Raw genomic sequence first — 24,848 nt, 5'->3', positions numbered from 1 at the left:
GCAGGGCCTGTAGCAACACGACAAGGGCTAATGGTTTTAAACTAAACAAGGACAGATTCAGACTAGGTACAAGGAGGAATTTTTTCACAATGAGGGTGGTGAAACCCTGGCACAGGTTGCCCAGAGAGGCGGTAGATGCCCCATGCCTGGACACACTCAAGGTCAGGTTACATGAGGCTCTGAGCAACCTGCTCTAGTTGAAGGTGTCCCTGCTCACTGCAGGGGGGTTGGACTAGGTGACCTTCAGAGGTCCCTTCCAACCCAAACTGTTCTATGATTCCTCCTACAAAGCAAGTGTTCTGGCAGGGAATCTTTAAGCCAATGACCCACTACAATTTCCATTTTTTCTGAGCATCTGGAAGTCATTGCACATTGGCAGAACGTATCAATGAGGTGGAACAAATACTCACAAGATTTTAAGTTGCATTTTCAAACTAAAGACTAATTCTTTAGAACGCTCAAATTCCTTAACAAAATCTAGAGAGCTACAAAAGTAAGCTGACCCATAGACAAGCAGCATTGCAAACTTAATACCTAAACATTGAAATTTATAAATATTTTATTAAAGAGTCAATTACTTATATATTGAATATAAGAATTAATTCTATTGCAGCTCGGGCATCTGATTAAGAGTTACATTTGACAGTATACCGCAGTATGTAATGTGGATTCATCTAACATAGGTAAAAGCACTAGATATGCTACTCTCAAAACATAGTGAACTCAGCACCTCCACTGATTTTCTTTCAGCAATCTATGAACAGTTACTGTCACAGAAATAACATTCCTGAGGTTATGACTACTTTTACCAAAAGATGTACAACAAAATGAAGGGGATTCAAAAGAATCTTGACACCGGTAACATATGATACTTCCCAACCACCGCCATTACATTGGAATCACACCTTCACTTCCAAGGAGGACAACATACAAGCACAATATAGTTGTTTATTTAGACATTTCTACAGGGGGGAAAAAAGTCCCAAACATGCTATGTATGCTAGCTGCCTGGACCACTGATTTTCTTCAAAATGATACTACAGTAAATAGGTTTTATGTTTTTAATAATTTATGTACATGTTTTAGAACCAGACATTTAATTTCAGGCTAATTTTTACCTATCTTCTTTAAACCATCTTTTTATGCAAAATAGAAACAGAAACTGCCAAGATAGGAATGTGTTTTAGACAACCGTTAATGCTCTTAATACATCTCACTTTAGAGAATAAAACTCCTCTATTCCTTTGTTCAGCTCTCTTAAAAGGATACTTGATTTGAAAAAAAAGAAAAAAAAAAGCTCTAAAATTCTCCTGTTCATGTCACTGAAACCAGATTAGCATAATCTTGGCTGCTGTGCATCAGTAACACCTCATTAGCTTTAGTTGAAAGTAAGAATATAGAAGCCCAGGAACTTACGTGAAATTACTGTACTCTACTAGTTTCAATAGTTATACCATGATGTTTCCTACACTTCAATACACTATGCAGAAGCCAACAGCAAGAGGCATTGAATTCTGCAGTTGAATTACAGATGTGAAGTTAAATAGTGGAAAAAAATGTGAGTTATCAATGAACAAGATTATATACGTTCTGCTTTACTGTTTTAGACTGGGAAGAGAAGTGTGGACATACCAAACTGTTTCTAGACTGGAGAAGGGTGAAGTGCACAAAGTGCTCTGCTGAGTACTAACCCTCTTTACACCAGTGTTTAATCAGCGGTGTTGACAGATGGTCAACAGAAGTCTCAACTGGGAAGAGCAGTATCAAAGCACAGCAATACAAACAGTATCTAGAATAGCAGGGGATATGTGAACTAGGAATGACATGCTTTGGAGAAGATGCATCAGTTTCAAAAAAAGCTTTCCCATCTTCACATTGAAGCCTCTGGTACCTGTCATCCCTGCAGTAAGAGCATCCATCTTGGCACTGGAAGGAACATCTCAGAACTGAACTTGCCATTTTAATCTTCCAGAGAGTGCTCTGGACTAGCTTGCCTTTTTTTTTTTTTTTAAAAACATGCCAATGACTTCTGATTTTCTTATTGTTTTCATTAAAGAATTATTAGCTTAATATAACCCATCTGCCAGGGCAGTCACATTGTAAAAGCCCGAGGTTCAAGTACTTGGTCAAGAACAAGCAGATAGAGGAAACAATCTCAGTCAAGTGTACAGCTGCTTAGTCACTGAGTACTCTTGATCCGCTAATCTGACATGATAACAAGCTTCTTACTATGCTAGCTTACTTTAAATATAAAAATATTTTTACAGAAATAAATGTAAGCATTGGACATACTTGAGCACTTACTTGCCTTTCAAAGCAGGTATTAAATTTAAGGAATTCTAACAAGCTTTTGACAAGCAGCTCCTTCTCTATTTTATACATTATACTGAAAGGTAAAAAGATAATCAGCAGGAGATCTACAAACAACTGACAAGAAAGTTTTTACCAAACTGCTTTTATAGGGGGACATTAACTGCACTGTCTCTATAAAGTGGTTAATTATCATATTATATACCTCTTTATTTACAAACGTGAATTTACAGTGCTCTTTTATCACCTAAAAAACTGCAACAACACCCAAAGAGTTTCAAAACTGCTATAAAAGTTATATAGTTCTAGCTTTGGATATCATTGTCTATATCCAGTAACTTGCCCTTAACTGTTGCTCTGTATGGAAATTAGATTAATGAACATTTGAATGCCTAATCTACCATGGATACATCATATGTTTCCGAGCTTACTGTGTATTACACCCCAGAATGACTCCATGATGAAGTTGCTTCTTGTTTTTTTTTTTTTCCTCCAGTCCTTTGCAAGCATAACCTTACTACAGTGAACACTGTAAACATAGCTTACTGGAATGTAAAAAATAAGATCCAAGAAGTTGGTATTTGTTCACATAAGGAACATGACAGCTAGCCAGTAAAGTTTTAACTGATATGCAGGAGAACTATCTGCCAGAGTCCTAACTCATAAGCAGCTTGCTGGCTGTATTTAGCAGCAGAGGAATGTTTAGTTGATTAGCTCTCATATAACAATAAATAAGATATTATTGAAGTCTGTGGAAAGTACTGTTGAGGATTTCAGGGAGTGTGACATAATTGATGTAAAGCCCAAGACTCCCAATTAACCAACGGACCCATTATGAAACTTAAAATAATGGCTCAGTTGTTAAAACTGGGAGTTGTTTGCAATTATGTCATCCCACTTATCTAAACATTCATACAGTTAAAATATTTTTAGCTTTAGTCTATACAACCATAAACAAGTGACCATGTAATTAAATTAAGTGATTCAGTGATTCATCTCACTTAAATGACTAGTCTTACAAAAACTACACCGAAGAACAGGGGTACTTTGCTTTGAAGTCTAGTTTTACTGAATTGGTTTTTTGTCATAAAGCAAATCTATATAACAAGACTTTTTAGAAAAATTTGTATGCACTAGAAGAGGTCCTTCAAGGGAAGCATTATAAAAGCTCCTACAGCATACTCCACTACCACCTTTGCTTCTTTAGGTGTGCCTCAGTATGAAGGAGAACCACAAGAACTCAGACTAGTCAGTCCAGAGTCTAACCAACATGTCATTGCTATTGAAAACATGCTGACTAACATTTTTTTCAGTACGACAAAGGTAACATTGGATACCACTGTGCATCAAGATATCTATTCAGCCTTAGCCTGTCTGAGCATGCTTACAGCCAGTGCCTGTTTAACTAGCTTCCAAACAGAAATGAGTATAGTTTTGTATTATTAGAAAAAAAATCCAAGAAACATTGTGCTTTATACAATCCAGGGAAGCCACAATATTTTAATATCCATCTGTGCAGAAAATCAAGAAAACTATTCCTCAAGAATAAACAACTTCAATACACTTTCAAGATACGCAGTGTGACCTACTCATGTCTGCCTAGATGTCATGCAAGACCTAACAAGAAAACAATACCATTAAATTGCACGCTTCATTGAGATTAGAAAACTATCAATATTTTTAAATCTTTTTTTCTGAAAATAAGTGTGTTTCGTAGTATTTTCAGACAAACACACCTTCCTTTGATTGCAATGTTGTTGTAGACAGATTGTTTCAGGACAGAATTTGAACTTACTAAGTTAACTCTTTATTATTTTCCCTGTGCTTAGAAACTAGCTCAGGGTTTTAGCTCAGCATACTACTACCCGTTTCTCAATAAGCTTTAGGTAGATTCTTACCTATAGATACTGTCTTGGGACAGGCCTTTGTTTATTAGAGGTAAAGGAAAAGACATAGCTTTGTTAAAATGCAGATTTACTTTGGAAAAATAATTTAAAGAGTCAATTTAAGTAGCTAACCATGGCTAGTAAAATTATACCAAGATTAAATTAGTAGATCACAAAGGATAAAAAAGGAAATCTGAGTCATACTAAGACTAGTGTTGTATGAATTACTTACAAGCTTTCAAGAAAATTAAGTGTTTTACAGCTGTATTAGGTTCATTAAACAGGGGTAAAGAAAATAAATAACAAAACCACAAACACCATGTAAAATTCACAGGATGATCTAAAAACTAAGTTGATTTAAAATACTGCATTAAGATCCAAAAAGGTCCAGAACTAAACAAAAACATTTGTCACTATATAAACTGATTTGTCTACAAGTAATTAAATCCAGAAAAGCTCTTCTGTTGTCATGAAACTGAAGTACTGAATCTTGATACTTGCTATATAAGTGAGTCAAAACACATCCCTCTCTATAGGAACACAGTACAAGCTGATAGTACTACTAAAATACACCTCCCATCACTGGTTGGGTCACTTTTTTAAGTACCTTCAGCCACAAACAGAGACTGCACAAATAAGATATGTATTCAGCTTAAAAATATAAAGCAATAATTTAGAAGCTAACACACATAAAACATAGCTTGGATTTAAGAAGTTACTACATTAAGAATCATACACTCACCAGGCTAATAAAACACCCAAAAAATCCTTGTTGGCCAAACAAGCAAAAGCCTAGAGATAAAAATTAGCTTTCACTGGTAATACAGCCTTACCATTGTTATGTGACTATCTTTAAGTCCCTAGTCTTCTCAGTTAGGATTTTATATGTTTCCACGTTAGTATTTTCCCTTTTAATCCTTAAATCAACAGACCTACTTCAGCCTGTAATTTTGCTTTTTTTCACCTCACATGGCTCTGTTTTAGAGGTCTTCTCACAGCTGTTCCTCAAAATTTAGCAATTTCCTCAGCAGCCTGAGCCAAGATGACACAGCTGGGTCAGATCAGAGCAGGGAGCTAGATTCCTGAAAGGCACAGCTGAATGGTGAAGGGGATTTGCACTGCTCTCCTACCTATCTTCCCTCTTAGACCACTGCAGGCATTTCTGAGACCATGTTATAGGCAAGATTGAGTAACTAAGCTAGTAAGTTAAAACCTACCATTTTTAAATAAGGTAAATTTTAATTCAGAGCACTTCTGCAGTCCACTTAACAACAGTGACATGAATGTTTGCTGTACACAAAAGGAAGCACCAGGAGACTGTAAAGGGTAATAGGCAGAAACAAAAAATTCTTTTGACAGCAGTGCTAACTTTTTAAAATGAAATCACAGTTTGAATAAAATTTGAAGCAACTTCCAACTAATAACTTTACATTAGTAGAACTGTAAGAACGATATGTAGAAAAGACGAAGTAAAGCAAGAACTTCACAACAAAGACTTCAGAACTGAATAAGGAGTCCCCTACCAATGTATACTTCCAATGCTCTCAGATTGCTAAAACTATTTCCTTAATAAGGGGATGGGAGGCTCAGAAGTCCTTGGAGGATTTAAAGAGACAAATTCCCCACGGAATAAGCATGGTTTAGACCATAGAATCCCAAATTCCAGCAGCGACAGTGGCGATGGAGCTCCTTGCCAGCTCAATTCCTTCCTTAGGCTGCAGTGAAACCACTCTCAGGGAAGTGTGGAATAACCTTGTATCCAAATTGGGAAACCCTGACCTTTCTTGCGCCATTAGACACCTTTAGCAGCTGGTTACATAGCTACCCCACTGCCCTCTCCTAGCTTCCCCTTATTGCTCCCGATTCTCTTTCAGACAGTACTCTGGATAGTCTCACCTTCGCTCTCCAGCTGTCTGCGCAGATTACAGAGCCCTTTTCTCTTTCTTAGTTTACTTCTTTCCTCCTGCTGTCTTCTTCCTGCACAATTTCAGCCACAGATTTCCATACCATTTGTATTCTGAAATTGTAAGATTGTCAGAAAAACAAGTTTTTTTAAAAACTGGATAGTAATCATTCCCGTAAATTGAACCTATATGCTTCTGCAGAAGAAACTTGCAGTTCTCATACTGTCCTTATCACTGTAGCATTGTATCACCTTCCTATAATGCGTTAAGCAATAGAACAAGCATCTGCCACACGCTTGTGCTCATGTTCCTCCAGAGAGGTATATGCAGGAGTGTGATTTGTTTTGGTAGCTTTGTATTCATACTCCAATCACAGAAGAGTCAATAGAGAACACAATGCCAAAGAAATGGGCCTGTAGCTTCAGGTTCTGACCCAGAAACCGGCAATAATATACACTGATCTGGCGGACAAGCTTAACTTGCCCTCAGTCTATACACCTCGCTCTTTTTTCATAATTTCAGTTGATCTTAAAACACATGGCTGTGAATTGGGGCAGTCTGAGTGCAGGCAGTATTCCATCCTAACTGGTAGACAGGAAAGGATACAAATCTTGCCAAGTGTTGCAGTATAAACTGCTACATCATGAGTCAGAGCGCTTTTAGTGGAGACTTAGAAGTGAGAGTAATGAGGATTTGGTATTATATTACTGTTAGTATGTCACTGCCGTATTTGTCCCCTATGCCTTATGTTAGAGCTAGGGATACTACAGACGTGAATTAGCTCAGTGGTCTAATCTGGCAGAAAACTGTTCTTTTTTTTTTTTGTTCTTTTTTTTTTTTAATCTCTTAATTTTGTATCACATAAGCTTGCTAAGCAAATACACTTTGCATACGGATAAAGAAAGGGAAATATATACCACTCACCACCCTAAGAGTCACCTTCTCTTATACTAAATAAAGTCTAATGTGTGTTCTCATAATGTGAAAAATTACATTCTCTTGGGCTGAGCCCCAAACTCATCTTCAGCTACTTGTCTGACTAAAAATACACAACTGTGGATGGGCAGGAAAAGATCAGAGTTAATCTTGCTTCTCATTGGTGCCAGTATTTTTCCAAACTCCACCTTCACTCATTTATAAAAAGGACTAAATGTACAAGCAAAGAATTTATACTACATGTTCCAGAATTTTGCTTTTCACAAGTATGTACACTGTAAGCAATATTTAAGCAATTAACGGAAACAAAAGGAAGACTAATTCAGAACAAACCAGAAATGCAGAACAAGAGAATGTAAGCCTTGTTTTCTTGTTTTCTGCAAGCCTCATGCAGTATCATCTTGCTGTAACTGTGCTAAACGATGAGGAAGCATATTATACTTCAGAGCTACTTTTTTTTCACCAGAAATGCTAGACATACAATTTATTTCAGTGGTAGTTATTAAAGATTTTATAAGTTAAACATAAAGTGAACTGAAATCTATACAGGGAGTGCACCAAATACATTCCCGCTCAGGGTAATTTTTCTCATTCCTCAAAGTTGCAATACCTGCTTTTCAAGACGCTTAACTAAGTAAATCCTTTAAATACCATGAAGAAATTATATAATAAAATAATAATTGCATAATATAACTAGCTTACCTCCATTTAAAGAATCTGTTTAAATAATCCCACTGTTAGCTCATGTAAAAGGACACAAAATGTGTCCCTCTATTCTCCCCAAAAATGGGCTTTAGTGTTAGCATAGCTATGTAAAAAACCCTGATGCAAACCTGGTGATGGTAACCCTCCATACTGTGTATACACCAACAATAAACAGTTATGTGCTACAGCCAGGAACATGAACAGTTTTAAAAAAAAAAACACCAAAACATCCAAAGTAATCTCTTTCTAGCAAGGGAAGCTATTGTTAATTTGCTGGACAGGCAATTACCATGGGTGAAACTTCCACAAGTTTTTACCTAATTCTTCCATTGAACAACTTGAACAAAGATTTCTTAACATGATCTTTAGCTTTAATTAGGCCTATTTCTGTCCATTTGCCTGGAAACTTCGTTAGCATCTACTAATGCTTTAAACATCTGTAGATTTCCATCAAAATGAACTTCTTTAACTAACTCCAATCAGAAACCTACTTTTTGGGAATATGGTCTATGGTGAGACACATTTAAAACTATTCCACTGATAATTATTACTTCCCTGTACTGTAGAAGTCTTATTTACTAAGCTTTCATATCACTCTCAGAAATTATAAACACTCTTTGCCCATGACACAGCTTTCTTATAGACAAAATAAACAAAGTAAGAAAGTTACCATGTAGAGCAGCCTGACCATTAAAAAACCATTTCTGTTCTGTTCTGTTTTGACCAGCCCTGGGTAGTTACAAGGCATGTGTAAGGGCTCTGCTAGAGAATAGCAGCAGTAGGGTATTTAGTTTTTGTGAAAAGCTGTGAAGATGTAGAAAAGTAAGATAAATAGAAAAGTCTCTACTGCTGAATATGGTCAAGGGAACCAATGTAGTAAATAAAAGGAGTAGTAAATAAAAGGAATAGTAAATAAAAGGAGTTTACATTGAACTGTTTAGTTATGTTTGAGAAGTAAATTATGCTGTTAGAAAGGAACATCAAGACATTTTCTAAACAATTTGGGGAACATACGACAGCATGATAAGCTGTGCAACTCAGCCATCAGTCTGTAGGGAGTTGTGCAGAACAGAATACAGAATCCCCCAGTAGCCTTAGAGGGGAAAAAAAAGTCACATTCTGAAGAAACATCTTGTCTGTTGCTTTCTGCAGAACTGTAGGCAATGACAGAACACGGTCTCTGAAGAACATTGTCAGGTTCAGATAGTACATAGGTACTTGGTATATAAAATACTAGAGATGACAGAAAAAGTGTAGAAATTCAGTAGCTTTTACTAAGACCTTGAATACTCTATTCAAATCCATAATAACTATTGGCATGTTTTATATTGTTAAAAATGGTAAGGTAGCACATATGAATAATATTAAAAGTATGTTTGAAAACTGAGACATTGCATTTAGTAGCAATATTATACTTTTTCTCTCTCTGTATAGACCATCTCCAGTTCTTTTAGGCTGGGAAGAAAACTCAGAATTATGCGACATAACTGTCTTCAATTCACATAGAGTAGTTGTGTCCTGGCACATAAAATGTTGTGAAAAAAATGCAAGTACTAACCCACCAAGTTCTGTATGATACTATTAGGATTATTCTATGGAAAAAAACCAAACCAAAACAAAACAGTAGGCATTTTGCTTGTCAGCAATACTGAGAAATGCTATATGCAAAGTTTAGGTAACAGTTACACTAATAACCACATCTTGTACCAGGTAAGACTACAGATTAGTATTTTAAAAACAAAGGGGAAAAAAGAGAATCAATTATTAACTAATTACCATGTATATTAGCTACTTAATTTATCAGCTATCTGTTTTGTTTTGCTTTGTTTTTCCTGTGGGAAAAGCCCAAAATCAAGAAAGGGGATTTCTTCATAGTTCTTCTTTTTATATCATCCTCTGAAATAATCCTCTGCAATTTTTTCAAACGTGTTGCTTTCTAGAAAACAGGAATGATACCTGTTTTCTTACTGTTCTTTTAAAATCTGAAAGTAAAAAATCATTTGGAAAAGATAAACCTAGTTGTAATCTAGATTTATAGACTAAGTGGTCAAAACACAGAAAATGGTGAAAACAGAATTGACCTAAATTAGTTAATTGCTTCAAGAGGGGAAAATGCTTGTAACAAAGAAGTAACACATTGGAAAATATAAACCTGAAAAGCATATTGATGTTTTGATTTCTAAGTATTAGGGGAACATGGCCTGGAATAAATTAAAATCACTAAAGATCTATTAAAGATATATAAATCGTTCATATTAAAACAATTATTCAGTTTATTTCTGGATTTCCGCTTTAAGGAAGAAAATGCTTTGACACAAGCAGACTGTACTTTTAATGTATCATTTAATAATGATATACCTCATCTAGCTCCAGTGCTTTACGTCTTTGAATTAGAGCTAGACATAGTAAGTAAAGTTGAACTATAGGTCTGCTATGACCACAGGGATAATTACCTCGCTAACATATGCAACATGAACACTTTTTTTAAACAATAGGTGGGAAGCTGTCAGCTTCCTCTTCCTATGAATAAGTACAAGCGAACTGTGTAAGTTGACTTAAAACTGAAAAGTTTATAGCCTAGTAAGTGAACCGTTGTGCAGCCATCTCACAGCTGATTAAAAACAAAATGTAGCTGTGGCCATAGAAAATTAACCTTTCTGAAGCTGTAATCCTTATGCATTTACAGAAGTGTTCAGAATTAGCTATGCTTTTAATTAATGGTTGTGACACTGGTCATGATTGTAAGATTAAATGTCACTTTGTTTTAATGGTTAATATAAAATTTAATGTACCTTCAAATGACTAGCAGATTTTGTATAAATATGATAGTAACTTCTTGTGACTTAATTTACAGAAACACTATAGAATGTACAAATATTGCCTCTAACAGGCCAGGAAATTATTCTCTTGGATTAAATAAAGCATTAGCAAACAAGTTTTTCCTGGAATTACCTTATCGGAGAGTAGCTTTTCTCCGGATTTAGGTTTGCAAATAAAGCATATTTATTAGGTAGTCAAAGAGAGTATTTTTTTAGAAAGTGAGGTTATTTTGTCAATAGTGAGTATCTATTCATATGGAAATAATGTTCTTCATTGATTTTCATTGCTTAGTAGTTAATACTTCTAAACTTATTTTCCTACATGTTAAGATAACTTATATACCCTGTAATTTTATTCTTATTATTTACCACATTCTCATGCACTCTAAACAATCTTAGATTGACTTCCTTCTGAAGATAAATTTGGGGTTTTTTTAAATTCCTAAACATAAACAGATTCCAACTGCAAAAAGGAAGAAAGGGCAGAAGAGTAAAAACTGACTGCGGTGATGATACGGATCAGGAAGAGAGAAAAGACAATTTGAAGAAAGTTTACAGCTCAACAGGAATAGTGGAAGGATTGTGGCATGTTTTCTGTGGTACAGTGGTTGTGCTAATGATATAGAATTTTTGGATGAAAAGCTGGGAAATGTACTGCTGGGTGAGTTAGCAGCATGCTTCCTGTTTGTGGTTAAGTTAAATACCGTATGTTTTCTCTTGTGGTTGTATCCAGAACAATTCCTTTTTTCTTTTTTTTTTTTTCTTTCCCCTGCAGTGCAGTTAGGACAAACACTTCAATGTTGGCAACTTTTTTCTTCAGTACTAGAAACCTGGAGAATAGAACATTTCTCAAGGACTGAAATCTGAGTAGCTGGTTTGGTGACCTATTGACTGCAGCTGTTTTAGAACTGTTGTTATTAAGCAGAAGCCTATGCCTTCTCTGGCAAATGGAAATTCTATCACTGAATTTATAAAAACTCATAAACACAAAACCCTTTTCTTTTTCAGCTATACTTGGAGTGTGTGTCTTCTGGATACTTGCATGATTGTATGTTTTGCATATTTAGAGAGAGGGTGCTACAGTGGCAAGTTCTTACATTGCTGGGTCAGCCAGATATAAAATAGTACATGTTTTGGGAAAGCTCAAAATATCTCGTGCTGATCAGCCTATGATAATTTTGCTGTAAGGTAAGTGTGTAACTTTTTTTTTTGTTTTTTAACAGACGCTCATTTGCAGTTTTCTGTCACTGTTAGCTGTTGCGGTTATGTGACTAAATGTGACTGAGATTACATGAGTAACCACAAGGAGAAATGCTAGCATCTGTGTAGCAGTGGCCTTTTGTAGTTACGTGTTTTTAATGTTGTGAAATTATTTTTGTAAAATGCATGCTTTAAAATACATTTTCTTCAGAGATGAAGCCAAGTTAAGAACCCTCAGGCCATACCATGTTGCTTTCGGAGATGGGCCAAAATACTCCATTGCAAACTGACTGCCAAAATGATCTGAGGTTTGTCTGGTTGCCTTAAGCAGAGTTGTGGTTTTCTGGGTTTCTTTGTTTTGGTCTGGAGGGGCTTTTCCATTTAAATTTTCCTAATTGGGATACTTGCATTATTTCACCTCACTCCTTTGCTTAGCATTGCCTGCAGAGTTTATAGGCTCATACGTTCACACATGCAATATTAGTTTCTTGGTCCTGGAAACTGGGGGGGGAAAAAAAAGAATACTAAAATGCTGGAGTATGACTAAAAATATTTTCAAAAAGAACATGATAGGCTTTAACTTATGCTGAGAAGGCTATGAAGTAGATCTAGTGATACTTGATTTATAGTAAATCTATTCAAAAGCAGGTCTCCTGTAGCAATGTTTTATACAACTCAAACCACAACTTTAAGTCACAGCTGAGCACTCTATGTGGAGACTTGCAAAATATTTGTAAGATGGAGTTAAAAAAAAGTGACAATAACTGTGCTAAGCAACGAGCCATTTGTCCCAGGATAGCAGGCCAATGGCAGGAGGAAAAGAGGAACTAAAAGTACTTGTGAGGTAGCTCTTTCATCACGTGATGTAGATATAGCCTGATGGTTGCACATCTTTTCTCCATTACTTAGACAAGGGTACAGTTATTATTATTATTATTATTAGTTTTTTACTAAAAATAGTAAATGTTTTGTGTTTCTTGTGAATTTGATGTGCACTTTAGCACTTTTTTCCCTGTTTTGCTTAAGATCATGAATGTGATGCAAAAAACAAGTTAACTCAGTGCCCAAACATACATTTGCTTAATTTTCTTGAGTTCTGCCATGTGCACTTGTTTTCACTCATACCACAAAGTATTTTTGTAATGTCCTGCCTGCTGCTCTTGAATCTTAGAGGTCAGACTAATGTAAAAGTTCTACTAAAGAAGACCGGGATTAAGCAGTAGGAGTAGTATTGTGGCAAATAGAGAAAATTTGGGTAGAAGCAAGCTCTTGAGCACTACAGAGTTATGCTGAACAAACAGTGCTACAGAATTTGGGTTAAAAACTCTTACTTTTGTGCATTGAGATGTCAGGCAGTTGGAAATTATTCTCTATTTTCTCCGACTCCAGAATGACTGACCTTTCTGCTCCAGTTATGGGTGCTGCTTAATACAGACAAATAAAGACAGCACAAAATGGCCATTAGGGCTAACTGAAGAAAAAACCAGAACTGAGCATTTCTTTTTAACTGAACATGGCAAATTGTTGTTAAACTGTTGCTGTAGAATGACACACTGTAAATTATAAACTGATGTAGTTGGAAACAACATTACATTGCCTGTTACTGCAAACAAGTAATTAAATTAATGATTACTTGATTAATTTCATAATTCCAGAGTTATGTGTGGCTAAGATAACATAAACTGTGCCCAAATACTTTCTGTTAAAATCAGCAAAATTAAATAAAAGGAAAGCTTGCACTAGAAAGAACAGGTGCATCCCAAAGGAAAGTTTAGAAGTAAGCAGCTTGATGGAGCTGGCCTATTTTATTATCTACTAACTTCTGCTACAAAGATTCTACTCCGATTTTAAGACCCCTACAAGTTTTAGAGCTGTCTTTTTATTTGAAAGCTGGTATTGTCAGGTTTTATCAACAGGTTTTCACTCTTGGATTCTTTTTTTTTCATTATTTCATCTATTACTCAGGTAAGCCTCAGAGTCACAAGAAATGCAGACAGCTGCATGAATCTTGGGCATGCTTTAATTATGCATGTATTAGACAGAGACAGTGAAAATTCACTGTACGGGCCTCGTTTGCCTTTTTTAAAGAACAAGCCAACTGTGGGAGCAGTGCTGAGTCAGGATCCTTTTCTAGAGGGAATGAAGTAATACGTTTGTATCTAAATTTGAACTCCAAAGATTTGTGGATTGCTCTGTCCCACCAAAACAACACATCACAATTGTTTTCATGACTGTTTTCTCAGTATAACTTACCAAGCATAGATTCAGCTATACCAACACAAAATGCGTTTTTTTCTCTGTATAAAATAACGGTTATATTAACACAAAGACATCTGTCAACAGGAGCCCTGTAATAATCAGGCATGGTCCTTGTTTCCTCTATCCACACTGATACATCCATGCTGAGACACCTTCAGTTTACATAGTGAGTCTCAGCCAAAGTGATTCTCTAATCCTCTGAAACAGAGTAAGTAATTTTTCATTTTTGTGAACCATCAGCACATGTAGATGACTCAGTCACTGGGGACTGGAATTCTCAAATTTGAGAGAAAAAAATAATTCTTTTGTTTGTGGTAATAATAGTTGAATTTTAGTTAAAACACCACAGTTATCCCTTGTGAGTCGGGTGTTTCCAAAATAAAATACAGGGGAACATATTTAAGTCAGAGCCACCTCATTAGAAAACCCTTCGTGTGTGAAGTGCCTGGGCACACTGCACATGGCGCCCAGCAGCTGCTGCGTGAAGAAGATCCGATGGAGACAAGGCTTTTCTCACAAGCATGTCCCGATTTCTCGAAAGCCCATACTACTACAGCGGACTCCGGCCGCCTCAGCTCTCTGCCCGCCCACGGAGAGGCCAACTCCGTCTGAAAGCAGACGGCCAAGCACCAGCCTCGGCCTTTCACTCCTCCCAGCAACCTGAGGAACGATTCAGCTGGGAACCCTCGGGATAGGGACACAGCCAGGGCCGGCCAGTTCTATTCCACACTTCACCTTTCCAGTGGGCGTTTCTGTTCAACGCCCCCGAGTTCCGCCATTTCCCGGACGGGCACCGCCAGCCCTTCTCGGCTCCCGCCCTCCGGGCGGCGTACCGCTGCCTCCGCTTTCCCTAGCGGCGCATGCGCGCCGCGCGCGCCCATGCGCGCCAACGCCGGCCGGGCGGCGCGCATGCGTGGAGGAGTTCGGCGTCTCTGAGGCGGTGGATTGGGAGGAGGCGGCCGGGTAGCAGGACCAGGAACTGCTCCAGCTGCGGCTGGGAGGGGACGGGGAGACGCCCGGTGGTGTGTGTCGGTCCTATGGGGCGTTGAGGCTTACAGCCCCGGTGAGAGAGGGGGTTTCTGCTGGAGCGTAGGGCCGGTGGGAGGATGGAGGGTCAGGCGGCTCCGGGCGCTGGCGGCGGCGAGGAGCCGCTGAGCTCTGGCAGGATGAACCCGAAGCGGAGTGGGCGCGCCGCGGAAGAGGAGAGCCGGAACAAGCCCAAGCTGGTGAGCGAGCTGTGGGGTTGGGCAGGGGGCGGCCTGGGGACGGGGAGGAAGACGGAGGAGGAAGAGGAGGAGGAGGGGGCTCGGATGCCGTGTTGTTGCTTCCCAATTAGAGAATGTGGGCTGGAGGGGCGTGCGGCCGGGCCTGAGGGGTACCGGGCTTTCAGGAATTAAAGTATTTAAAAACAAAACAAAATAAAACCATCCCGTGAGTTCCCGTGGCGGTTCTGGGGGGCTGTCTGTAAGAGGGAGGTGACAGCTGGAGTGGGGCGTGCGGCGCTCTGAGGCCTCGCCGTGGTCGCGCAGCGGGGGGGCCGCTGGCAGGAGCCGGGAGTGCCCATCGCTTCCGTGAGCGGTGCGGGGAGGCCTCTCGGCGGGGTGTTGCGAGGGCCATGCCGTTGGGGAGGGGTGCGGTGCGGTAACGACATTGGCCTGTTAGCAGGAGCCGTTGGTGTAACCTCTGTTCTGTTCACCTTGTGAGTGAGAGATCACAGGTGTTAGGTTCTGTTTTTCTGTCTGCGTTGAAGCATCCGGAATATCATAGGCTATGATGCAAACGGCGTGCTTCCCCAAGTGAACTTCTGATTTAATGCGGAAATAATTTAAAAATTTGGATGTTGTCCAGTCTTTTTGGAAAGATCTGACGAGCTTTTGAGCATGCAAATCCTCTTTAGGACTGTAGAGTTTGTTCATTGTGTCAACCCTTTTTGATTTAAAAGAAGATATTTCTATTTACAGACCTGATAACTTGAAATGTAGGAACGTTTCAGAGCCAACAGCACTGGGTTGTATCATGCTTCCTAAATGCAGTAGCAGCAAAACCACTTAATATGATAGTGTTTGCCTTTAGTTGTTCACTTCTATTACTTACACTCATTTGCTTTAACTTTGAATCAAGTTAAAGTGTTCTGGTGGATTTTCAAGAGCAGCAGTGTAGCAGACACTTCAAACTTACCTGACTTCTGTCATTGAACAGCGTACTAGTTACAAACTTTTAAAAGTTTGTAATTGTTAAAAACAGTTTATTTAATCTATGCAAGGGTGTTCACAGGTAGTGATAAAACTAAGTCAATATGTAAGTGTTCCCACCTTGTCTTCCTTTCATTCAGTATAGTGCAGCAGAGCCTCTGGCTGATCAGCCTGAGAACTGTGGGAGTTTTTTGTCACTGAAAACTAGTTAGAATACATGCGGGGAAGGTGTTAAATTCATAACTTATTAGGCATTGAAAAATTACTGAATGTTACAATTATTTAAAAGGATAAAGGAAAGGAGGAATACTGAATAACTTGAAGTGTGCTTGTATTAAGTGACCATGTATACCTTAGCAAAGGGTAACCAAATACTATGTCTTATTTTGTTTTATGGTGTTATTGGAAACAAACTCGTACTTCTTTGCATAAGATAAGTATAAACAAACTTCTTCATATAAACAAGATGTTTGTTTATGTTTATACTGCCTTTACTATTTCCTAGCTAAAGTAGCTAGGAAGACTGCTTGAAGATGCCTGCACGGAACTGGCTTAAAAATCACAGAGGAAAGTGGTTCTATTGGAAGCTGTGGACACAAATTTGAATTTTGCTCTAGCAGAGGAGAACACTTTGTTCTGAAATACATAATTTAAAAAATTTAGGTGAAATGAGCTCAAAATTGGGTTAAACAGGACAACTATTTCAATTGCATGTACTTTTCAGTTATTCTAGAATCACTAGAGGAGACTTGTCTTGTTACTTTTAGTGGAAAAAGTACAATTTGTGTGCAGTCATATGCTTTTCTTTCTTGAGGAGATGATCCAGCAGCAATGTGGGTTAGAGTAGTGGTATGTTGCTTGAACCAGGTACCTTCTGAAAGATAGTTTTGCCCTCAGTTGAAGTCACTAGCTTCTTACAATGTAATTGAGTGACTGCATTGAATGAGGAAGAATTTTTTCATTCTGGACATGATGTACACAAATGGTATATAAAACTGGCAGGAAGAGGGATTTACCTCTGAGTAAGAAAAGGAATGGGATTCAGATGTGTTTTAAGTTGAGGCGGTGTGAGTGGACAGCCAGATTTATCAGAAACTGCCGTGGGTTTGTGAGGGAAGAACAAGACTGTAATCAGGGAAAGACTTTGTCCTTTATAATAAGGATGAACACAATATGAGAAGAATATATATAGAATATATATATATTAAGGAGAACAATCTTACTAAATTTTGCAGGCTTTAATTTTGAATGAGGCATGAGTTCTGCTGAGGCTTGCAATATCTTTAGGTACTCGGAGAGTAACCTTACTTGTACCTCATCCCTGCTTTCTTCACTGTGGAGACAAGATGAAGGTGCATTGGGGACTTCAGTAAGGGAAGCCACGCTATTTGTGCAAGTGTTGTCACCAAGTTTACGCAAAGCTTTTCGGAGTTTGGTGTGGAGATTTTCTTGCTTCAGCTTCACAACCTAAAATTCATCAAGTTTCAGTAGAGTTATAGAGATGAATCAACCTGCACTCTGTCGGTTTATTGCTTATAATTCAAGGAACTCTATAGTGTGCTGAGAGGAGCATGTCTTTTCCAGAACTTATTTCACACATCAAGCAGAGTGCTGAACAGGGGCTTGGTGGGAGAGGGTGTGCAGCTACGCATAACAGAAGATTTATTTTTAGTTCCTGGCATAGCAGCTGAAATTAGGCAACTCATTGGGAAGAAGTCTAGGGGAATGATTTTGGTATGATAGACTAAAAATGGCTCTAGATGACAGGGAGCTGGGAAAGCTGAAATCATTACTTTGGGGGAAGAGAGACTCTAGAAGAACAAGAAGGTGGACGTTTTTTGTTTCCCCATCCCCTCCATCTGAAAGTAAAAGCTAGACAATGGTACTTGGCCTGCAGTGGTTTGGTGTTTTTGTCGTTGTGCTCCCCCCCCCCCCCCAATTTTTTTAAGGACTGAAGCCTTATGAATGACATTTATTCCTGATTGACAGAAAGAAAGACTAGGCTATCAAGAGGGGAACTGTGCTATAAAAGAAAGTGATGATTTAAAGTATTTTTCTGTAAGATAATTGATTTATAGTTATGCACACAAATAATTGAAGATCGTATGATTTGTTGAATGTGACAGAACTGCACAATGAGAATTTAGTTCCAGTTTTTATACTAGTAGTGTGTAAACTGGAGTATTTTTCTAAAATTTAATATTTGTCTTATGAGCACCTTGTCACTTCACAGCTGCTGAAAGAGCTCTCATTTCATTCGTTTTTTTCCCCCCTCATTTTTTGCTGGCACAAGGATTGGGGGTGGGAATGAGTGTCTGGTGTTTTTGTCATTATTTTTGTTTACGATGAAATGGGCAGGAAAAAAAAAAATAAATTGTTTTGGCAAACAATCATCTGATTTCATGCCAGCCCTGAGAATAGGCTGGCATGAGATGGCAATGAGCAGTTACATTCTTAACTCAGTTTGGCAATGTGCTTGTTTTGCTTGTTTGAAAGTATGCTCATTATACTAGGGGAAACAGACTAAATTAAGGTTGTCAGGGAGATTGCTGGGATTCCGATGTTTGCTAATCCTTAACTTAGATGTTGTTTGCTCTCCTTAATACTGCAGTATCACAGGGCAAGTCTATAATTCTGTTGGGTACCTAGGAAATCAGTAAGTGCTTGAAAGTGTCAGGTCTGTTTTGACGTATATATCATAGCTTAGCTGAACCCAAAGTCTTATCAAGTCATTCATCTTTTGAGGTGAGAAATTGAAACCAGGCTTTTTACAGATGTTAATGGCAGAAGAATGGGAGACAGAGGTCATAAAAAGGAGCAGAAGAGGCTACTGGACAGGAGACTGAGTATAAGGGGAGAAAATCATTTAAAGGATGATTGAGTGTTGGTTGACCAGAGACACTGGAATGCCTGTCCTTGGAGGTTTTCAAGATCTGGAAACCTGGACGAGGCCTTTAGCAGCCTGGTTTGAATTTGGTGCTGACTCTGCTTTTTGAGCAGGGGTTTGGACTAAACTGAGAAAGGAATGAGATCCTTTCAAACATCTGTGGTTCTATGAATCGGTACTTGAAGAGAGGTGTTATAACAGGATTTGTGGTGCTTCCTGATGATTAGAACACTGGCTAACTAGAAGTTAATAGGGCCAATGTTTTTTTTTCTTTAAAGTTAATAATATATCATGTCAGTTTAGTATTAGCCTAAGTAGAAATAGTTTTGTGCATGTAGTGGCTGGTGCTGTGCTGAAAGCATGCTTCATTACCCCCAAGTTCGCTTCAGGTTTGTGTGGTAGTTGTTCAGTGACAGATACTCCACTTAGCTACAGTTAAATTTCTGAAAGGGGCTGTCTTCTCAGTGTGATGTTGTCTTTAAAAGTAGATTGGAGGAAAGATCTTGTATAACATGAGAAATAAATTCTGAGGGGTAAGAGAGAGCTTATTTAATTGGAGAGCAAGTGGATTTGGTGATAGATCCAACAAGGAACCACTCATACTTGTTTTAAAAGCAGAAATTGTTCATGCTTAATACTGAAGTCTTTTAAACCCTGTGAGTTTTGATATTAATCAAAAGCTATGAACCCAAATGTTCCAACTAATGTGCCATAAACTAGTGTCAAACAGTGGAATAAAATCTTTTATCAATTAGCTTAAAAAACAAAGGTAAACTGAGTGTGCTTGGGAGGATAAGTTTCCCAGCTATGTTGCTCCACCCATATCAGTGCATGAGTTAATGGGTACTTTAAATTACATGTCAGTGGTATCTGTCACTGTCAGGCAGGCTATGTGCTACAGGACCTACATCGTGCCATCACCTTTGACTCCTGAGGTTGTTTGATGTCATTCTCCTCTGGAGAGATAACGTGCTCTTTACCCGTGACTTGTTCAGATGTTTGTATAGTGCATACGTGAACTATGAGTCAGGTTGAGCAGAGATTCTTGGCAAATGAATGAAATGTGTTACATTTGAGATCATAGTGTCTCTGAGTAAAATCAGTGCATGCCTGTAGAGGATTCCTACTTCAAGTGGATGCTTAAGGAAAAAGTGAACTGAAATGCATGTGTTTTAGAAGACCCTTGGCCTTATTAGATCAAAGTCAAGATATCCAGCAAGTGAAGTTAGTCAGGGTGGAACTGTTACTGATGAGTAAAATTAATGTCTTGGGGAAAACTTCTTCTGTTGCTGAAAAGTATACTTATCAGGCACTACTTCTGATATGGTAGCGTAGAGCATGCTTGGTGCCGATGTTGGGGTAAATGCTTTAGCTTTTAATGTGGATTGGTATTGATGCTGTTTAAATGAGGCGATAGATGCAGTGATAAGCCTATCTGCTTGTGGTAATTAAACTTCCTGAACTACTGCTTGTATGACAAAACTGTAGAGCTATTCTGTACAATACAGGAAGCTTTGCAAACAAAGCAGATTCCGCCTAGGCAATGTGAAAGACATTTACAGTGAGAACTGACAGTGGGCATATCAAATAGAAGTGATGCTTTTTGAGATTTTAAGTATTGTGCTGCTGAATATACCAGTTATTGAAGATGAACTTTGTTTTTTGAATTAAAAGTATCCTGAAAAGCATACTAATGATACTGTCATTGCTCATGACCCAAAACGTTCAGTTGGTTACAAGATGACTTGATCTTTTCTGCATCAGTTGCAGTTCTTCAGAGGTAAGCAATAATGGCTAATAACTTTCCTCTAATTCTTTTCATCCCTGTGCAAATTTGGAGGTAATATAGAACAAGAAATGGTGGTTGCTGCTGAAGCAACTGACAATTTCAGTTGATTATTCATCAGTATGCTTGTTCAAGCTTAAACCACAGGAAGTTAGGAAATTACTTGTAAGGAACTGCGTAAAAGCATTCATTTAATTTGTACATCATGGTCATTCATTTCATTCAGTATTTTTTTTTAATCATTCAGTAACTATTTTGGAGGAGCTAAGTTTTTTTTTGTTATAAAGGGATATGGTGGTAGAACAGTTACTTTTGAGAGAAGAGGGAGGTGAAAGATTGGCACAGGTTTCTCAGAGAGATGCCTCATCCCTGGAAACACTCAGGGTCAAGCTGGACGGGGCTCTGAGCAACCTGATCTAGTTGAAGATGTCCCTGATCATTGCAGGGGGTTTGGGCTAGATGACCTTTAAAGGTTCCTTCCAAACAGAAATATTCTATGATTAACAGTTCAAAGACTTTCTGTAGTATTTTTTGTAGAAATTTATAAAGTTGCAGGTAGATAAAGCTAACTTGTCTTAAACTTGCATCTTATTTTTGTATCAAACTGATCTTTTACTTAAGATCTTATGAATCAAGTAGCTCTTTCCTACAGTATTGGTGGATTCAGCACCTTTAGGTTTCCCACTTTCAAGTGTTCCTTGCTAATAGGTAGGTAAGCTGAATCGTGACAAAAGTAGTACTAACGCAGTCTGCAAAGCGATTATATTCTACTTGGTAACTATTTATTAATTTTATGGAAGAAAGGGATGTCAATTAAAGAATCAGCTTTTTGAGGCAGCAGTGTAGGCTTAAGCAGTGTGCATACCCACTGTGGTGCTCTATTGACTTAAGTTTTTAGGTGGCAATGGGACAAACAGGATCATGAAACTGAACTAGTCAAAACACCTCCTTTATTTTTTCTTCTTTGACTATTTACTAGAACTAATAAAACTGGTGTTACAGCACACTAGATTTAGTCCTTTTCTCTTGGTTTGTCTAAAGTTTATCCATTAGTATTAAATTATGATTATGTTTGCTTTTCAGACATCTTCTCGTGATACATAATTAGTTGGATGTGGTGTGAAAGCAGCACATTGTATATGCACACGGGCAGATCTGAAAAGGATCTGGCATGGCAATAAATGATATGGTAACCTACATGGTGATAGAAACCATAAACTCATCTGACTTACAGACTTACAGGAATTGAGAAATACCTTGTAAGTTCAATTCCAGGACAAGCCCAGGCATGGAAAATGTTGTATGGTTTGATACAGCTACTGAAGGTATTTGGTCCACCTGGGTGTGGTGATATTTGGTCTTAAGGTGTAGTGTACCTCCACCTTACTCCACAGTAATATCACTGCACTTTCTCTATTATATAATACTAAAATGTTCTTAAGAGTTTCTAATATATATGGGTTCTTCCTGTGTAGACAGGGAACTGTAGTTTTGTATTAATTTTGGACTGTTTTGGGGGAGAGTGGGAGAAGGGGAAGTTCAAGGTGATGCATGTGATGGGTGACTTTCTTGTAAGGTTCCCTTCTTGGTCCTTTAAGTTGTACCCAGAGTACATCACTGGAGACAAGAAGGTATTGGAGAAACTATTAGGTATGCTGAATGTTTGCTGCTTCTAAGTTTTTGTTGCATAGTGTTATCAGATATGGAGGACATCAAGGATAGAAAAATGTTTTTATGACCAAAAATATTTTCAGTTTATACTTCATAACACTTAAATGTGTTTAAACTTGTTTTGAAAGTGTAAAAGTCACCAGCTGATGAAACATAATTGACAAGAATCCTGCCTTATCTTCCTCAGTGACTTTTGTGTGTTTATAAATATTTTTTTAAACAAACATACTCTTACTGTTCTCCAAATTGTAGTGGAAATATGAAGTTATCTCTTTATAATGAAACCTAATTAACATATTTAGTTTACCCTTTTATGTGAGAGTGAAAACAGGAGAACTTGCTTGAGGAATGTGAAACTTTCAGAGTAATGGTACTGTTTAGAACAGATTTCTAAATAAAAAAAGTTAGGTTTGAGACAGTTGGGAATAGTACCGTAGAATCCCACCATTTGGGGCTATGGGACTGTAGCTGTACAGCCAATAAAATAGCAACTGTAATTTTAGGTTATGCAGGCCAAGGGAATTACAGTAAAGGTACTGGTGGATGGATGCAGGTTGTCCTGAAGGTCCACAGGCCCATTCTCTCCTGGTTTTTTGTTCAGGGAGTAGCTAGTCAAATATTAATAACTTTGTCCTGTATGTGATTACATTAACAAAACCGCATCATAATGCATATTTAGGCATGAAGATGAGAGGAAATAACGACAGACCTTAAATGTTCTTGACGGTACTTTTTTGTCACAACTAATTAGTTATGTGTTTATAAGTGTGTCTGCATAAAATCATGTTGGTCTCTCGGGGATGGTTGAACAAGACAAAAGTAGTACTTTGGTCAAGAAAAATGTTAGTTCTGCAGTCTATTATTCTTTCTTACTGTGATAAGAGCTAATGATGGTTGTTAGAATGTGACCTTTCAAGATGCCTGTGGTGTTTGTTTTTTTTTTAATGACTGTAACTTTGTGAGGAACAAATACTAAGTCAAAGTGAGATTCATTAGATTCTAAACTCCTAACAACAGATTGAGGTACTTAGTTCTTGTACAGTATAGAGTTTCCTGCTTTCCCGTTACATTTTGGTTCTCCATATTCTCCTGCTGTGAATTATTTTTATGCCTATAAAAATTAAGTAACTTCTGAAATAGTGTGGCTTCATAATGAAACTGTGCTGGATGTTTGGGTTTGTAATTGCGTGAGTGCAGGACTAGGTAAGAACTTGACAGTTATTAATAGTTGAGATGGGTACCTGCAGTGTTCCAGTTGCATTGAACAGGTAAGTATTTGCATAAAGAAGAAAAAAGATGACTGTATCAGGCTCAGCATATACACTGAAGCCATGTACATTTTAAATTTTGTGCCAGCCACTAGAGGGTACATTAAAAACAAATATTTAAATACAATATCAAAGGGTAACCCCATGTCAGCTGTCAAAGTTCTAAAGTTAGTACATGACATCAAATTAACAGAGATCCCTCAGTCTGAGTCTGTCCCTCTTTGTAAGCCATACAGTAGCTTTTCTATCTAGTTGTGTATTCACTGAAGTAAAATTCACATGCAGTAAGAACTGTTTTCATAATAATTTCAAGTCTTTGCTTATAAAAAGGTCTTTGATTGTCCTGTTGTGACAGGACAGAGGGTAATGCTTTTAAACTAAAAGAATGTAGACTGAGACTAGATATAAGGAAGAAATTTTTCACAATGAGAGTGGTGAAACACTGGCACAGGTTGCCCAGAGAGGTGGTAGATGCCCCGTCCCTGGAAATGTTCCAGGTCAGGTTGGACGGGGCTCTGAGCAACCTGACCTAGTTGAAGGTGTCCCTGTTCACTGCAGGGCGGTTGGACAAGGTGACCTTTAAAGGTCCCTTCCAACCCCAACTATTCTATGATTCTGTGAAGAGCCTTAGCTGCTCACAGATTGAGTAAACTGTGAATTAATATGGCAGATGAGTAGAAGGTAGTTTATAATCAGACTTGAGACAGAAGTTGCAACCAAAGCTTCAACACTGAAGCACCTAGTAACTGATTTTTATCCTGACTTTGGTGTCAGTTGAGTGCTTTATTTCTGGTACTGCTGCCAGCCTTAATTCCTGTAGAAACAGGTTCTGCTTTCTTTTTTTGGTCACCTTATAATGGGGCAGCAAAAGCTGTTGCTCCCAGGCAATCCACTTTAACTGCTTCAGTTCCTCCTTTCCACTCCTCTGTGGCAGGTGGATCTGCCACTGCTTTATTCTCATCAACGGAAAAAAGTGAGGTGAGGAAACTCCTTTTGATTCAGCACACAATTTCTTGTCTGAGCTA

The 24,848-nt window shown here is 38.1% G+C and overlaps 1 protein-coding gene across 1 annotated transcript in view; it reads left to right on the top strand.

Moving 5' to 3' along the window:
- Positions 1-15,125: 15,125 nt before the first annotated feature.
- DIAPH2 (diaphanous related formin 2) overlaps positions 15,126-24,848 on the top strand; it is a gene marked incomplete at both ends in the record, with an annotated part of 241,610 nt that continues 231,887 nt past the window's right edge. Inside the window, one exon of the mRNA XM_082004221.1 lies at positions 15,126-15,245. Coding sequence (XP_081860347.1) covers positions 15,126-15,245 — 120 coding nt within the window. The remainder of the gene's footprint in view (positions 15,246-24,848) is intronic.

Source organism: Phaethon aethereus (assembly GCF_964289735.1).
Source record: "Phaethon aethereus genome assembly, chromosome: 10".
Classification (NCBI taxonomy): domain Eukaryota; kingdom Metazoa; phylum Chordata; class Aves; order Phaethontiformes; family Phaethontidae; genus Phaethon; species Phaethon aethereus.
The sequence above is the reverse complement of the archived record's forward strand: the minus strand, read 5'-3'. Positions and strand labels throughout refer to the sequence as shown.